The sequence below is a fragment of the Crinia signifera genome, chromosome 3, assembly GCF_055691185.1.
Source record: "Crinia signifera chromosome 3, ASM5569118v1, whole genome shotgun sequence".
NCBI classification, from domain to species: domain Eukaryota; kingdom Metazoa; phylum Chordata; class Amphibia; order Anura; family Myobatrachidae; genus Crinia; species Crinia signifera.
The window spans coordinates 70,922,222-70,940,819 of record NC_139219.1 but is presented as its reverse complement, the minus strand read 5'-3'; the positions used below and the strand labels follow the sequence as shown (position 1 = coordinate 70,940,819).

Below are 18,598 nucleotides of genomic sequence, written 5' to 3'. Positions count from 1 at the left end.
TCAGCCCGCCCAGTGAATGGGGGCCTTTAGTCCCAAAGCAATATGACTAGGACGCACAAGGAGAATGTGCTGATAATTTAATATGACCATTTTATATGCCTGTGTGACGGAGTCCCTGAATCTGCATACGAAGTGCCATAATGTAACAGCCGCAATTTTTTTCCAATACAAGTTCTGTTTTGCTTCTTATAGGGACTTGGTCACACACAGTATACAAGTGTCATATTAAATTAATCAGCAGTGTCCTTCTTATGATGTGACTAAGATGCATTTTTGGCAAAAAAAGATGCCTCATGTTAGCAGAGCTGCACGGGACCTGACAGCTCACTCACACCAGGCATCTTGTGTTGCGTGGCATATTAAGCCATGTTCAGTACTCCTCAACCTATTACTTTAATATGCTACATTTATTTGCCTTTGTTTTTTAAACAAAGTGTTATTTCTCTGATTGCCACAGCTGTACAACATAGCCGCCCCAGCACGAAGCTTCCGTGATTTTAAAGTGCAGTTTGTCCCTTTCCATAAAGACCTTGGCTATAGGCACAAGTACATATATCGGAGCCCAGAACTGCGACAGATACTGAGGTAAGTGGGTGTTCTGGATTTTGCAGCATCTTATAGTCATTGCCTACTTTGCTTCTCATCTACATGCGTACATTTTATGAAATTTCCCTCAGACTAGTCCGATTTGGCCAATTTTGACCTCATTCCGAATCTGATGTGTTTGATATCTGATCCGATGTGGGTTTAGGGTGCCATTGCACTAGGTACCCTGGGGGACGTGCTGCCATTGCACTTGGGAATCCTGAGGGTTGGGGTGCCATTGCACTTGGGAATCCCGAGGGTTGGGATGCCATTGCACTTGGAAATCCCGAGGGTTGGGGTGCCATTGCACTTGGAAATCCCGAGGGTTGGGGTGCCATTGCACTTGGAAATCCCGAGGGTTGGGGTGCCATTGCACTTGGGAATCCCGAGGGTTGGGGTGCCATTGCACTTGGGAATCCTGAGGGTTGGGGTGCCATTGCACTTGGGAATCCTGAGGGTTGGGGTGCCATTGCACTTGGGAATCCTGAGGGTTGGGGTGCCATTGCACTTGGGAATCCTGAGGGTTGGGGTGCCATTGCACTTGGACTTTTCTCCTGGCCTCGAGTCAAGATCCATTGGCTTGGCTCAGCTTCCACAGCCCCACTGGGGCTGTACCCTCTGGGTACCCGATAGGTGTGGTCACAATACTTTGTAAACCTGTTTGGCCGGATCCCACATCACTGCACAAATGAATTTTCTCACCAATGCCACCTAGCTTTGTTTTACCGCTATATGTATATAAAGAGAGAAAAGCATACAGTATATATGACAAAATCCCACACATTCTTTTTAACTTCCCTTACACTTTCTGTTGATGTTGGTTTCTAATGGTGGTCTGTCATGCTCAGACATTTTTTAACTTGACACATTGGGTATACATGTATCTATAACTAAGACTGGGTTCCTTTATGAAACTAAACCTATGGAAACCACTAACTTTTTTTGAATTTTTTATTCTTATTATTTCTCATATTGCTATGGATTGTGAACTATTCTTCGTTCCTGTCTTGGTCCAGAAGCTAATACTGATAATCATTTCTCTTTCCCTCTTGTAGAGACTTCTTTGGCAACACAGAGCAGCAATAGAACCACGACAGGCTGTGAATGTGAATGTTCCTGCGCGGTGTTGGGGCCCAGCAATATGATCCTTGTGTTTCCCAGAAGAAGAAGGTGTTTGAGCGTTACTGTGTCAGTGCTTACCCGCACTTTCACACAGGATTTAATCCATTCCAGAGCCACTGGGTAAAACGATCAGACAAGCGTGACTTTTGTTTTATTTAACTTTGTCTCTAAGTTTTGCCTGCAGTCGTCAGACTGTGCTGGGATGTATACTGTATGTCACGAGCTGCTAACGCATAACCAGAAAACCTGACGCAGAAATACCCAAAAGGCCAAATGGGCAGAACGTGGGTGGGCTGTTATCTTAAACCCCAGAGGTCCCACTGCGGCAGAACTTGAACGTACTGGAGTTGCTGTTCATGAGCGAGTTTGTTGTCTTACTTGTTAATTAGGAGAGCTGCTGTTTCTTACTAGGGAAGTTGGGTTCAGCAGGCGCGATCAACGCAATAAGTTTAGAGGTTCTGCATGTTACTGTGATTTTATAATGTAAATGCCCAGACTCCTCCTATCTATTTGCTATCCGTAAGTACTTCCTCTGACCAGATAGTGCGTTGAGAATATAGGGGCTGTGTTGTATACTGCCTGCTGCTTGCACAGTATGCATTTATCCAGGCTGAGAATAATAGACTGCACATTACGTTCTAAAGCCTTGTACACATGGGCGTTACCATTAGGCATTAAAGCCTTGTACACCTGGGCGTTACCATTAGGCATTAAAGCCTTGTACACATGGGATGTTACCATTCGGAGTCCAAGCCTGATTTAAAGCCTTTTACAATAAAGAGAATGGTCTAGAAAGAATAATGCAGCAGTGCACCCAAATGCTGTTGGTTTACACCTGTATGAGGCATTAAATGACACACTCAAATGGAAAATTCCGAAAACAGTCGCACACTACACCAGGGGTGTGTAAAGGTACAATGTGAGCATACACCGATCCTCTCCCATAGTCTCCTTCGTATGACTTGCTAGAAGATGACCAAGCCCACCATTCTGTTTTATGAGCATACTGTATACAGATCACACTGCCCACTCGGATAGGAGATTGTTCAATATACTTTTGTTCTTTTGACCTTAATACTCCGGGCTATTGAATAACCTATACTGTACATCATATACATACTATGTATTGCACCACAAGAGGGTCTGGCAATAATTGTGGTAGAATTAGGCAGATGCCATAGATTGGTTGGCATCAAAACCACAAGCTTGTTATTTCATCAAATATATCAGAACATTTATAAATCTTAATTTTTTAAAGATCATTATTTGCTCCCGTATATCCAACAGTACTAGAAATGAAATATTTAAGATGAATGTGTATTATGGCTTTTCATGAAAAATGTGCAGTCTGCATTATTTGTGGAATATGAAAATTGGTTCCTCTAGATATGATTTTTTTTATTTTTTTATTATTCCATGTGCATTTAACCAAGTTTACAAAAAAAAAAAACAGTTTTTTTCATGCCATAGTTTGCACTGTATCAATCGTGCATGAGGAACAGCTTTTGGGATGTATGTGGTCCTTGGTGATGCTACTACTTAGAACAGGGCTTCTTAAACTCCTGTTCTAGTCATTGGGACAGGACAGCAGATGAATAGGGGAGAGGGGAACACCAGTGCACGGGTATACTGTTTATGGTAAGGACAAAGAATTGGTACGAAAATCCACAATTATTCATAACAAGGTGATATATTTATCACATAGGGTAATTAGTGTGGAGGTGCACCCATGACAGTAAAAAGGTACTCAGTTGATGGAGAAAAAAGAGTTCTTTGTTTCTATTACATGATAAATTGTATTTGACTGTAGTCGTAGCTATAGTCTCGGCAAAAGATATATGGAGCAGAGGGGCTTTGGAAAGCCCCTCTGAGCTCTGACTGCACTGTGGCATACTAGACATCCTTTTCCTCCATCTACCAACAGTCTGAAATGGGGATCATTTTTGCAAGAACAGCGAAGATGCTTGCTTACTTACTGTAAAAGGTACTTCAGATATTTTAAGAAAAATACATGTCTTCTATGTTATATTACGGCTTTAATCTATGATGTACCAATAACTTCTTTCATATCACGTCTTAAGTACATTATTTTGAAATCCTGTTGATTCAGAATAAATGTAGCCAACAATAGAACAATTCAAAAAGGGATTTATTTTATATTCGTAAAAACTGTGTGTAAACTTAGGTTAGATAAGTATGTGTGGACTTATATAAAATAACCCCTGTGATGTAATCTAGGCTTCTGTATACAACATATGCAGTGTATATTGTGTACAGTTCCTCCACCAAGAAGAAACCTGTACCTGTCATCATTTCCAGCATTTAGTGAAATGACCCCAATCATTGTACCGTGTAGTCCATTGCATGCTGTGACCTTATATTCATGGGCATGTTTGATTTATGGGATTTGCTTTTAGCTTCGTAAACATATCTTCAGCAATGGCAAAAAAAAATGGGGTTCATGCGTTACTACATAAGCGTTAAGTGTCCATGAAATAAGAACAATGCCATGCTTTTGCAATGTATTATGGAATGCAATAACCCTGTGATCCGCGCTGGATAGAATTGTTCGAACATTAATATGTAGAACAGGGACAGTGTCCATTTTTAGAATGTCAAACCTGTTGGTAAAGCCTTTTTGGGGACACTGTTAAAATGCTGCATTATCAGCCGGTCCTCATTATGGCTATTATTATTTATTAACAGTTTCTTATATAGCGCACACATATTCCGCAGTGCTTTACAGAGTATAGTTGAACATTCACATCAGTCTCTGTCCCAGTGGAGCTTACAATCTCTATATTCCCTACCACATGTATACACACACACACACACACAGATATACTGGTAGGCTAATTGGCTCCCAACAAATTAACCCTAGAATATTTTTGGATTGTGGGAGAAAACCCACGCAAGTAAGGGGAGAATATACAAACTCCGCACAATTAGAGCCATGGTGCGAATTGAACCCATGACCTCAGCGCTGTAAGGCAGTAATGCTAACCATTACACCCCCCGTACCGGCTATAACCTAACCCTGTTCCCGTTTTGAATGTCGCCGGTTTGATGGTCGCTCTGAACGGCAAACCTCTGCGACCTCTATGGTGCACCTTGCCTGTCTCCTGCTTCCATTTTGTTTCATTTGTATTTGCAAGGTTTTTTTATGCCAGACTATACAGTTTTGTCTCTTGTAGGGGTATATTCTGCCATCTGGTAAACCAATTCCATATTTCCATAGTTGTGCATTGTATAAAGCATTATTTTAGCTTTAGAATGCTAATTGCATGGGTTACTATCTACTGTATATAAATTAAACCATTATGGGGCATATGTACTTAGCCATGGAGATAATGTACTGTACCAGTCAATCAGCTCCTAACATGTCGTTTTTCTAACACCATCTATAACATGGCAGATAGTAGCTAAATAGCTGGTACTTTATCTCAGTCTACTTTATCTCTTGCCAAGGCTTATTCTAGTGGTAGTGTTTCCCTACATTGAGGCCATTGCAGTAGTCTGGAATGTACTGAAGGTCTGAGGATATGTGTAGTACAGCATCATTAGGGTGCGCTAACTTCCCATAAATCTTAGTGCCGGATGCATCATTGGATGTCAGAATGGTTTTGCACTAGTGTTTCCTGACTTCGGTCCTTAAAGCACACAAACAGTCCAGGTTTTAAGGATATTCCAATGCTCATACCGCCCAACTTTCTCAATAGTGAAAGAGGGACATCTGTGGAATTTGGCCTAAAAGTGCATCATCCCGTGAGGTCACACCCTCATTTTGCTGCTGCGGGGGCATGGACCAGAGGCTCTGTGAGCTTCTAGCCATGCCCCCAGCCTCTCTAGCTGCGTGAATAGATGCTGTACGCATTCACCGCTGCTAATCCGGTGACGGGGGGCTCCCAACTGCCCCACCCCACCTGATCACAGATCCGTAAAATCAAAATAACTGGGGTACTATTTAAGTCACCTGTGTTCAAGCATGGATATCCTTAAGGCACATTGACACTCTAGGTTTTGAGTACAGAGGTTAAGAAACACTGATCTAGGACGAGGATTATTATCCGGTGGTTTGAGACCCACAAATAGTTCTGCATGGCCTTTGTTAGGTCGCCCTGATCCTCCTTTACAATACTACTGTGTGCAATAAATGAATATCAAAATTATTCAACATTGCTTAAAACAGTTTTTCGTGAGTACCGAATATCTGAATATTTTTTATAAATAATATATTTTGCAGTAGTAAATTAATAAAAACATTCTGGAGTTAATTGTAAACTGAAATTTGTCCTAGATGTGATTTTACTATTTTTATCTAAGTGATGACCTAAAGTGTCATTTAGCACATCTGAGAGAAGGCCGCATCACCGGTATGTGCAGGCGTTATCGACTTCAATGCTTTCTGCAAACCTGGGAGAATATTGCGGAGGGTGCGGTATATTTAGGAAACTTTGCGGTGCACCTGAAATTGACCACCCTCTAACACTGCACCAGTAACCACAGCTTCCATTAGGCATACATCATTGGTTAGATGTGCAATGCGGTATATGCCTGTTCGAGTTACAGAGATTTATAAAGTGCCTCATTTTATCATGTATTCCCTTCCAATATGCACCAGAGAGGCTGTTCTCTGTGTGTGTGTGTGTGTGTGTGTGTGTGTGTGTGTGTGTTCTGACCTTAGATATTACGGGACAGTTTGCAGCACACAGAACACTGCTTTTTGCCTGACCAGAGGCAAGTGAAGAAACAAGACCGCAAGAAACCCCCATTCAATATGGATTTACACACACACAATGTACGCTGCCTGCACTATCTCACACATACGCACACACACCATGTACTCTGCCTGCACTATCACACACACACGTACGCTGCCTGCATTATCTCTCACACACACACACACACACCATGTACGCTGCCTGCATTATCTCTCAGACACACACCATGTATGCTGCCTGCACTATCTCACACACACCCACACACACACCATGTACGCTGCCTGCATTATCTCTCAGACACACACCATGTATGCTGCCTGGACACTCACTCACACACACACACACACACACACACACACACACCTTGTATGCTGCCTGGACACTCACTCACACACACACACACCTTGTATGCTGCCTGCACTCACACCCACACACCATGTACACATTGTACTGCACGTGTCAAATGCGATAACCGGAAGTTACAGCTTATTACGATTTTCAGGATATCCGTAAAGGCAAACCGATAATAAAGCGACATACAGTACTTATTAGTACATTTATATTACAGTGGAATTGTATTTCATAATTCGTGAATTTTGGTGACCTTTTATTAGCGTCTAGTAACATTGCATTGCGACTGATGGAGGAAATAAGTGTCCTGTCAGCATCACATAAATGCTTTGGCCATAGGTAGCAAATTAAGGTATATGTATTAAAGCTTCTAAAACAGCAAGGTGTTGCCCATATCAACCAATGGGATTGTGTCCATCATTTTCTAGAATGTAACTAATGATAGAATCTGATTGGGTGCTATGAGCAACACCACCAATTGTCTATTTATTTTAATTGTCACATAATACTAAAAAGGGGAAAACAACAAGACCTACAAGAGCACATAGAGAGAGGTGATACATACAATAAACATGCTGCAGTGTCACATCTAGAAAATCCCCCCCCCCCCCCCCTTTAAAAGGAAAAATAGAAATACAATACTGTTATTTGAGATATACATATCCTTTGTAACACTTAAGGCCCTCACACACTGGACGATCCCATCGGCGACAGCTGGGACCCAGCACCAGCAAGTGCATACACACTTGCCAATGTGTGCTGTGAACTGCAGGGCCAGAGGAGAGCATAAGTGATGTCCCGCGGTAGCACGCATCAGATGTCATGTACAGCGTACATACTGGGCGTTATTGTTTATTTTATCGCCCAATGTGTATGGAGCTTAAAGAGTATCTAATACAGGCAGTATCTAATACAGGCATGTCCAAACTATGGCCCTCCAGCTATTGTGAAACTACAAGTCCCATCATACCTTGCCACAGTTTTGCTATTAGAGAACGCTAAAACTATGGCAAGGTATGATGGGATTTGTAGTTTCACAATAGTCGGAGGGCCACAGTTTTGGACTTCTGTAATATATAAAACTATTCACAAGAAAGAAAGCAAGGCCTGGAGTTCAGGGCCCGAGAACAGCTGTCCATGCACGTGCCATTTATCTTCACCAATGACTACTGATATTAGGCACTATGTTCTTAATTTATAGCCAGACTTCTTCAGCCAAAACCCCCCCCCCCCCCCCCTGCTAAGGCATGCTTGAGGTATTGATAGATATAAAATATGTATGGGGAGTTTGATCGTCGGTACGTATCTGGAACAACTTTGATGGCACTATACTGGTCTTTTGCTCAAAGTGGACACCCCTCTACCCAGGGATGTAATCAGAATTTGGTGGGCTTCATAGCGGTATATTAAAGGGGCTGCTGTCCCAATGCTTCTAGAGATATACCTCTCCAAAGCGGTTGTTATTATTATTTCCCTTTTGAATAGTACCTTTAGTTAATTTACTGATCTGTAGTAGTGCCCTAATTAATGTTATGCCCTGTACTAGTTCCCTATTTTATATTGTCACATTGTTTAGCTGCTAGTACACATTATGCCACACAGTAGCCCCAATTCACATGACGAGTGTCCCCAGTTCATATTATGGCCAATGAGTTTGATACTGTGCCACTTTAGACTGCCCCCAAGTTCAACTTATGCTATGTTAGTGCCTCAGTTCATAATATGATACACTATAAAGTGCCTCCATTGTAATCGTGCCACATCATAGTGCCCTAGATCTTATTTAACATTATAGTGCCCTCCACATTACAACAAGCAGATCAGGTTGATACATTACAGTGCCCTCCTCTTTATATTGTGCCACCTTACCATTAGAACGTCCACTGCACTCCCCTCACTAAAAATGTAATGTCACAAATTCATGCTGGTCACAATTCCTTAACAGGCAAATGTGGGAAATTGATATACGACTTTCTGCCGTGGCTCCAGGCCCCCCTTAGCAATGACACAACTTGCACCCGGTTACTCCCATTTCTCTACCACCCCTTCGCACTTTAGCCTGAATGGAGGATAATTCCACCAGCAGCCTAGCATTCCATAGGGGTGTCAGGGTCTATTCCTTGAAGTGACCTGTACCCATAGCTGCAAGTTTAACAGTTAAATTGCATAGTAACAAAATTGAACAGGAGGGAGAGCTGTCTTAGATCTGATTTTGCTGAATGAGTTTGACGATCCGCCCTTCACCTTTCCAAAGTAGCGGGTGATTGGTGGAAAACATACAATAGCTTAGGTTGGACCACCATATTGGCCAAGTGAACAGATTTCTCTGTTTAAGAAGCTTTAGTAAATCTATGAATTGGTCTAATTTATCAGCCGCCTTGCCATGGTATAGGAAGAAACAAAGGCAGTCAACCTTCTGCCCACTTAATGACCACTAGGAACCACTGCCCTTAATTAGGCATGAGGATGAGGCGCAAGGTTACTGGATCCAAGTGAATTATTTTTGAATATTAAATGGATACATTTTAAATGCTCGTTTTGGTGATTTTTATCCTGGTGATTTATAACCCTTCTAGTATAGAAGGCAGTAACTTGTCTGATAGCTGAGCAATCCTTATTTATATATCACACATTGTGTTGCTATTTACATATTTCTTTCTCCAGTGTCATTATGTCGGGTTGTTATACAGAATCCTACTATCCAGCTTTATTTACAAGTTCTAGGAGTATATTAACTAAAGTGCAGGTTTTAGAGAAGTGGTGATGTTGCCCATAGCAACCAACCAGATTCAAACGATTTATTCTAGTAGATAATAACTAGAATCCCATTGGGTGATATATTCAACATCTCCACTTCTGTAAACCCGCAGTTTACTGAAGTCTGTAACTGTGACTAGAGTCTGTCATTTATATTTGACCAACCAAAGCCTTTTTTCTGATTTTGCATTCGGTATGTTTATTTATGGTGCATGTATTCTCAACCTGTCCTTAAAGAATTAGCAATGGGCCCGGAACATCGGAACATGAGCATATAATCCACAAACATCGGTCTGGTCTGATCTGAATGTTTAATGTTGCTGTAAATAGAGGATGTGGCAGTTACTATATAGTAAAATAATGCACCAGGTTTACGTACCCTGCATTAGACATTAGTAACTGAGGGGTACTGTAGATGTATGAAGCAGTGATAAGGGAGAAGTGATAAAGTGCCTGGTACATTATCACTGGCCAATCAGCTCCTGACTGTTAAGGCACTTTATCACTTCTCCTCCCTTATCACTGCTTCATGCATCTACACCTGAGAACCTTGTGTGTTCCCCTCACCCTGCCTGTTCATTCCTCTCCCTCTTGTTTTTCTGTACCCCACATTTGCAACTGAAACTTTAATTAATACTATTGACAAACAACTTTATTTTTAGTGGAATTATAAATGAACCCTTTTATGTAGACATTCTTATGTTATTTGTTCCATCCCTGATCTGGATCATTGGATTACAATGCTACATACTAATATGCTTTCATGGTCTGATGAAGACGTGTAACATATCCCAAGCAGGCATGTTGTGTATTTTATTGGAAAACTCACAATCCCATAAGCACTCCATGTAATATTATTATTATTATTCCTGTGAACTTTAGATATTCTAACATTTATTTTACATTCCATGTGTGCTGCTATCTAAAACTAAGAATACAGTTTAGAAAAGTATTTACTATTTTTGATGTCCGGATTCGGAGAAGCATGAACAGTTTTTGCGGATTTTTTTGATACATTTATCTGTTTTAGAGATCAAATTTATAAAGCTCAAATGTTCTGCGTACAAATAAACTCCTCTGCCTATCAAATGCTCATTTCTTGTCTTTTTCTTAATCTGTAGTTGTATGTCACATGGAAGACTGCACTGGTATGGTCTTAAGGAGCATGGTCAGCCACCAGAGGGGCTATGGCCAGCCTGCACAGATTATTTAGTAAAACATCAGGTGAATCAAGTGAACCAAGCACCCATGTGTATCATTGGTCTGGCTCTACCTGGTGTAGTGCAGTGTGGAACCTGACTGCCTACAGGATGCAGGTGGGCCCACTGTACCCCTGGGTGCCATTTTACACCCAGGAAATTCCTAGGATCATCAAGTTGGCAATCACCTGGTACAGAAGAGTCGTCTACCCTGGAATTCAGCATTGGTAGAACCCCAGCAGAGATTTATCACCAATGGCAGTGCAGCCTGCCATCATCCTGGTAGTTCCTTCACCAGCCCCAAGGTGCCACCTCATTGCAGAGAGCTGAACAAGCAGCTGGTCATGCTCATATAGCTGCAGTGACACAGACTATAGGCATTCCACATATCATTTTAATCAACAAAAACTGCTTGTGCACACAGAGCTGTAACAGGTCTTATAGTCCATGGATTATATCTGTATATGTGTCTTTTTTTTTTTTTTCTCCTATAAATGCCCATGTCTTTTTTTTTTTCCCCTCTTCTATCTTGGTCCATGTGTTCATTTTATATCCTACACTGATGAAAAGGGGGTTGCATTAAGGACATACCCCCTTTTGATTGACCATGTCCACTTTTATGGCACCCATGAGCAATAGTACACCCTGGAGTGGACGCTGCATACATTTAACACCCCTACTTCAAAATTCCTAGTCCGACCGGTGTGTGTGTGTGTGTGTGTGTGTGTGTGTGATGCAGTCGATAGGTTGACCATTAGTGGTCATATTGACTGTCAACCCTATGAACAAATAATACCCTGTATGTGTGTGTGTGTGTGTATATATATATATCTATCAGAGTCTACATCTTTTCACAGTTAAATCAAACACATTACAGGCCGACGTTTAGGGGTGCATAGACCACCTTGTGAAGGTGCAAAAACTGACGTTTAACAGCCAGACTCAGTGTCGCTGTATTCTCCTGTGGACATCTATGAATACATGATTACACAGAAGGCACTGTACAAGTGCCGCCTCCCACACACACTGACGTGCCCGGTGCTGCACCTCGTGGGTGGCAACCAGGTACGGCCCTGCACCGCCCCTTGTGATATCTTCACTTAATAACCTCTGTCTTTCAGCATGTTGGGCGATGAAAGTAACAGGGATTCCCCAACTGCACTATGAATAGAAGAAGCTAGTTTATCTTGATATGGGCCTTTCATCTTGCATCCTGTGCGTGTTTGTATGACTCAGAACAGTAGAAGTGGTAGCTTCGGAATATTTGGCACTATTCTATAGCTGACATTAGGATACAGTGGGTGTATGATTTGACCACTGGCACAATTTATACTTTGCTATAATTTGCATGCTGGCAGTTAGAATACCAACACTGGCATTTGCCAAGCAGCAAGAAGACCAGTGCCCGAATGCCGACATTGATGAGGAATGCTGACACCAGAATCTCAACTGCCACCTTCCTGGTTGGAAGTTTTTGGGCTGGTTTAGCATTAGGCCATGAGGGTTAGGTTTAGACACTTGACAGGGACTCGGGAATTAAGCTGCAGGGAGAGAGCGAGGGGGTAGGGGGGGGTTAGGTGGTTGGGTGCCCCATACGAGAACCATTAGGATATGACTGAAACATGGCTCAGTTTATGTTTGTAATGTACTAATACATTTTTAAAACATTTCACTTTTTCATAAGAAGTATGATTTAAAATAAAAAAACTGCTAAATTAGTATAACTTTGTTGAGTAGATATTTTACTTCACTTTGGCATAAAAAGAAAGCTGGATGGAACATTTATGTCCTTAATAAACATGAGGTCATGGATGTCCTGTGTGGGAGTCCGAATTTGAAGGGAGTGAGTGAAGAGGAACAAAGAACAGAGATGAACGTTTCCGTCGGCAGAGTGTACTTCGTGTTTTCTTGCTTTATGGTAAATACAGATTGATTGGGGGGGGGGGAGTGCTTGGGTTGCTGACACACTTCTGTCCCAAGTGTCTGTCTGCCTCTACAGTCTAAGCCAGGCATGTCCATACTGTGGCCCTCCAGCTGTTGTGAAACTACACATCCCAGCATGCCTTGCCACCGTTTTAGCATTCCCTAATAGCAAAACTGACAGGGCATGAAGGCAACAGCTGGAGGGCCATATTTTGCACATTACTGGTCTAAGCTGTGCCATTTCCAGTTACAATATAAGTTCTCTCACAAGCTGGACCATGCCCCACTTTTTGATGTCTGGTGAATATATTCGGTCTACCATGTATTTCCCTGATTTCCTCATTGTCTGCCACTCTTGGGAACGGTGGCACCTTGTGGAGAAACAATATGAATATTTATAGATAAACTTATATCCATTCTTATATGGAAATGTGCCACCCAACATTATCCAGTCTTATTCTACACCTCCTAGCAGGGAGCAGATTGTGCCTCAGGCTGGGTATGCACTGTGTGATATATTATTTGTACAGCCGATGAACGCCATCTTGTCCCAACCATCTGCTCGTGTGTACAGCCAATATGTCTGTGAATGGCTTTATTTTTGTAGACACTCCCTGTTACCTCCCCCCAAAGACTTTCTTCATGTCAATCAGTTGGCGTGTTTCCTTTCTGTGAGCGGCATTGTAAAGGTACCTTGGCCACAACATATGTACCGATAATCACTGCCGCGTCTCCATCAAAGTTGCAAATGCATCTGAATCAGGCTCCGGTATATGTAATGTAAATCACATTACTTTGTAACAGTACAAATAGACGCTAAACATTGGGTGAATTAGTTGTAATTAAGCTTGTGCAAGACAATATGTGAGAGGAAGGAACCACTGTTTGTATATGGGCACAGAGATTCTCATCTGTATATATTACCACCAGTATTCCCTATACAGAATAACATCCGGAAGCTGTCAGTAGGTACTAGTTTTATTAAAGGATGAGTCCCACAAGCGTGAAGGTTGACTTAACGTGCAAATCTTTAGTTAGAAATACAGTACTTTGGAATCACACACACAAATGCTAAAACAACATCGTCTTTACATAAGACAACACATGAAATACAATGCGTCACACAAAGCTTGCTCATCCTCTGAGGTTGTGCGGTGGACACGGATATGAATGATGCATTCTGACGGATGGACCACTGCACCATTGGAAACATTGCATTCTGACACCTAATACTAAGCTGCAACTAGAGCAAACCTTTAGTAATTGCTACCATTACTGTTTTGCAGACTCTGTTCTCAACACAGGGGTGAGGACGGTGTATCTCACTCACACAGTGCAAGGTTAGCTATCCTCTGTGCTTTTGGGCCTAATTATATTATCCTAGGTGTGAGTACACAGCACCAATTGTGGTAAAGCGATGTACTAGTCTAAACCCTCCCTGACACCAATGACATTTCCGAGACACAGTGTTCATATACTAAAACTCGTTAAAAAAATAAAACCAGTTACTACTATCAGACCAAAGTGTTCTAGTGAAACCGTATAACCGTGATTAGATGAGATGCAGTCGGAGAGTTCCACCTGTGCGTCCTACACATGTATTTGGTCATACAAGACTCTAAAACCGGTTACATAGATATCTAAGTGTACATATAAGTACAGATACTAAGATCTATGTAATTGTTACTTAGTGAATTAAAATTATTTTGTTCATTTATTAATTATTTTGCTAATTCACCTTAATCCAGCAATAAGAAGTGACTTATTCTGCGTTACCTATAAAATAAAATTTGGGATTGCTACTGCTCCATTATTTCCTACTATATAGAAACAAGGCAGACAAGTCAAAGGATCCTTTGCTTATTACTGTAAGGACACTGGCCTGGGGATGTGGCCGGTTCTAGTGTAGATTACATAGCAGGGTATAATGATGAGAGTATAACTGCAGAGTTGGTGTAGGACAACACAATCAGGATATTTCCCCCAAAGACAAGACTATGCTCCGATGGGAAAGCTGCTATCACAACTGGTGGACAAAGCACTAGTCCTGAGCGGGAAGGACGTAGAGCACATGCATCTCCTCGCATCTATTCCCTGGGTATATTCGGGGGAGGAATCTTCACGGCTGAGGGTTCCACCCCCCAGATCTCAGTGGCATATTCACTAATTGTCCTGTCGCTGGAGAACTTGCCAGAGCAAGCAATGTTCTTGATCACCTTCTTGGTCCACGCCCTGAGGTTCTGCAATAGATATACCAGTACATACGTTACACAATATGTTCTGATATATACAGACTACACTGACGTTCACAAGATATTTCTAGCTATAACTTACCATGTATAATTGGTCCACCTTTGCTTGGCATTTAATATAGTCTTCATAGTCTGCAAACACCTTAAATCTGTATAAAGATAATATATGTAGGTGAAAGCACAGCCTGGGAAATAGCACACAGTTTAAATGAATCATCTATAAATGCAATGAGTGAATTGTATAAAAGGAAGTAACATTTGCTCTTGTTAACATCACTCGGCCGTATTCAGAGCTGACCGCAGATCACGCAGCTGCTGTGTCTGTGTATGAGGAGGATGTGTTATAATATGCTAATGCTGCAGGCATCTAGTGCAAACAGACCCCTCCCACAAACAGACCCCTCCCACGGGCTTCGCTGATTTGCTGCTGCGTTTGAGTATGCAGCAAGAGATCACCTAAAACATAATTATTATTTATTAATTACAAATAATAGCTGTGTACTTCATACTCTGAGCAAAATATTTAAAAAGATAAAAATGTAAAAATAATTTTCCAAAGATGCTGAATTGAATTATATTATAATCAAGAAGGAGAATGTATGATATGAGTTGGGGAATATGCACCTTATAGTACATATTTGTCTGCCATGGTTGAAAATATCAACAGTAATGGGCCTATTTATCATCAAACAGTTCCTCCATTTCCGACCAGCAGCCACTGTTTCTATGGGGGCTGCTGTACTGCCGGGTTTACCAAGCTTCCTAATGTGAAGCAGTCCAGTGACAACATCATATTCATATGGAGTTACTCTATAGTAGCCTATGGGCTACGGAGGGGGATATTCAATTACACGCAGTCATTTGCAGAGAGGGGCAGGGGTCTATCTAATTAGCCCTTATTAACCAATGTGTGTCACCGCTTATATGGGATTTTGTTTCACCTGCTCAGGCAGGCTAAACAAAATCCCTGAAGGCTGACACCTTTTTGTGTGTTTTCAGAAGAATTTTTTTGTTTTTTTTTACAGATTTTGTTTCTCCAAATTGGTTAGCTGGTAAAAAATGTATTGGTGAAACATTGACATTTTTCACAGCTGATGTTTTACCATGGGAACTTCGATACCTCCTAAGTTTCTGATTTCTTTTCAGCTCCGTCACTGCCTGACCCTCCTGATGCTAGCTGCCGGGGTTCTGAACCAGGAAGTGTTACGGAAATCACTCTACACCGGGACGGTGGGGGGTTTAAAATATTTATCACATCCACAATAAAAATGTGTATTTTGTTAAGTATGCCCCTAGCAATGTCATACAGTATATAAGTGTATCAATGCAGCTTTTGTGATATCATTGTGCAAAACAATTGTGTTGTTTCACTGCTGAATACTTGCTATTAAAATAAAGATATAAATAACAAAATGAGCGATTTGTTACGGTATAGAGCTACACAAGTCAGGTGTGGGTGTAAGTAAGCCTGTCACCCAAAAGTGATCCTGACTGATATAGATAATGTCTCTTATCCTTCCACACAAGTATAAGATGGAGGAGATGCACTTGTTCTCAAACATAAAGAGATACATGATATATTCAAATGTCCATGAAGTAACTCATGGTCCAATAGTAATTTAGATTGCGATTAGTAATCACATATACACTGCAGGATGAATACAGTAGCGATAGTCAACTCTATGCAAAGCTATTTTATTCAGGGATTCATAGGAACTGGCATTTAGTTGCATATGGTAAATGTAACCAGTTGCACAAGAATGGTGCGCAGAACTTAAGATTTCATAGAATAACATAATTATTACACACATAGCGCCATCTAGTGCCAACAGAGCATAATACACTTGAATTTCCCCCACAGAGGTGAGGAGCAGTACTCAGCTTTTCTTATACAGCGCTCAGGTGCAGATTTATTAAGCTCGGTGAAGTGATAAAGTTTCTGTTTTTTTTATCCCTGGCCAATCAGCTCCTAACTGAAGTTACAGCCTGGTTTGAAAAATGACAGGTAGGAGCTGATTGGCCGGTGATAAAAACAAGACACTTTATCACTCCACTGAGCTTAATCATACCGCTTTCAGACCGCACTCCGAACACGGCTTATTGCCGTGTTCGCAGGGCCTAAACACGGGTCACGATGCGGTCTGAAAAGGCCACCACGGGTCGAGCAACACGGGTGTTTAACCCTGGTAATGACCAGGGTTGAACACGGCTATGACCCGTGTCAAGTGCAGTGTGAACAGGTGCCTGGGTCGAGCGACCTGTGTCCCGTTCACAGTATGGAGGAGGCAGCACTGTCAGCTCCAAGTACTGCCTTCTCCCGAGCCCCCGATGACGCGCCGCCGCCCAGCACCGCCCCATGTGACGTCACCGACTCGGCAATATGCCGTGTCGGTGTCGGAACTTTCAGACCGCATTGCTGTGTTGCTCTGGGGATGGGACCCGTGTCCTAATCCCGTGTGCGACACGGCATTTGCGGTCTGAAAGTAGTATAACTCTGCCCCATTTTACCTTAACTGGAAAAAAAAAAAAAGCATAACAGAAGATTTTAAAACTATCCATAATGATTTCTGACTAGGACACAAGTAGTTTCTGGTTTTCTTTATACAGCTCATGTTTGTGCAGCAGCATCTCCTGGTACTGTGTGAGTATAGTATACCCTTCGTACTGGAGGAGGCACTAAGTCCCCCCTTCCTTCTTACCGGTCATGGTTCATCAGCATATTCACAACATCCTTAAACTGGTCTGGTTCTCTGGGAGAAAAACGTCCGTCTCTGATCTGATCAATCGCTTCCCGCAACTCTGGGATCTTATCGTAGTATTCTTTAGCATTGTACCTATGAAGAAGAATATACAGTCATTGCTTACATTAACACTGCAATATCAAGATGGGCCGAATGTACTAGAACCCGTATAGACAATCAGGGAGGGACAGAGAGGAGAAACAGTGGCGTCCAGACAGCCACTAGTGGTGCAGTGGTGTGATGTCATGATGATGATGATGTCATGTAATACACGTGCGAAAATGGACCAGCCTAGCAAAAGAGTGTGGGCTGAGCTGGGGAGGATGATGGGCTTAGCTGAGAGACACAGAGGGGGATGTTGAGAGAGGCAGAGCTGACACAGAGGGGGATGTTGAGAGAGGCAGAGCTGACACAGAGGGGGATAACAAAGGAGGCTGAGATACACATTGGTGGAGGCTGTCACAAAGCAAACCCCTGAGAGACAGAGGTGGAAGCTGACAAAGAGGGGAAAGGTCATAGGTGGTGAGATAAACAGAGGGGGACGTGAGTCGGTTTATCTGTTTATACGGAGAGACAATGAACATTGGGCCTGATTAATGTTTCTACACATATGCATTGGTAATTGCGATATTGTAGGCTTCTGAACTACTAATCAACCAATAAAGCTGTCACTCACAAAGCAAACTCATTCACAGCTGCATATACATACACAGATGCAAGGACAGACTGCTAGGGTTACTCTATGGTCACACTGACTGGCTGTCACAGTACACACCCTAAGAACAGCCATGACATGCCTGTGTATTGGTTGCCACTCCCTGTTACCTCCCCCAAATGGTACCTTCCTGTCAATCAAATCTCAGTGCCAGAGTGATCGCAAAAGCCCCCGGACACATGCACAGAGCGAACGCTGCGCAGTCTGCAAATAATCTCTCACGTGCATGAAC

General features: G+C 42.1%; 2 protein-coding genes across 3 annotated transcripts in view; one reads left to right on the top strand and one right to left on the bottom strand.

The window, feature by feature from the left end:
* The window catches only part of ABHD12 (abhydrolase domain containing 12, lysophospholipase), a 94,982-nt gene extending 86,982 nt beyond the window's left edge, over positions 1–8,000 (top strand). For both annotated transcript variants that reach the window (XM_083175971.1, XM_083175970.1), the window contains 2 exons: positions 458–585; positions 1,641–8,000. In XM_083175971.1, coding sequence (XP_083032097.1) covers positions 458–585; positions 1,641–1,671 — 159 coding nt within the window. In that variant the 3' untranslated portion in view covers positions 1,672–8,000. The remainder of the gene's footprint in view (positions 1–457; positions 586–1,640) is intronic.
* Positions 8,001–13,623: 5,623 nt separating this feature from the next.
* PYGB (glycogen phosphorylase B) overlaps positions 13,624–18,598 on the bottom strand; it is an 80,721-nt gene continuing 75,746 nt past the window's right edge. Inside the window, exons 18-20 of the mRNA XM_083175966.1 lie at positions 17,610–17,744; positions 14,993–15,059; positions 13,624–14,898 (exon numbers count right to left, since the gene is read on the bottom strand). Coding sequence (XP_083032092.1) covers positions 14,746–14,898; positions 14,993–15,059; positions 17,610–17,744 — 355 coding nt within the window. The 3' untranslated portion in view covers positions 13,624–14,745. The remainder of the gene's footprint in view (positions 14,899–14,992; positions 15,060–17,609; positions 17,745–18,598) is intronic.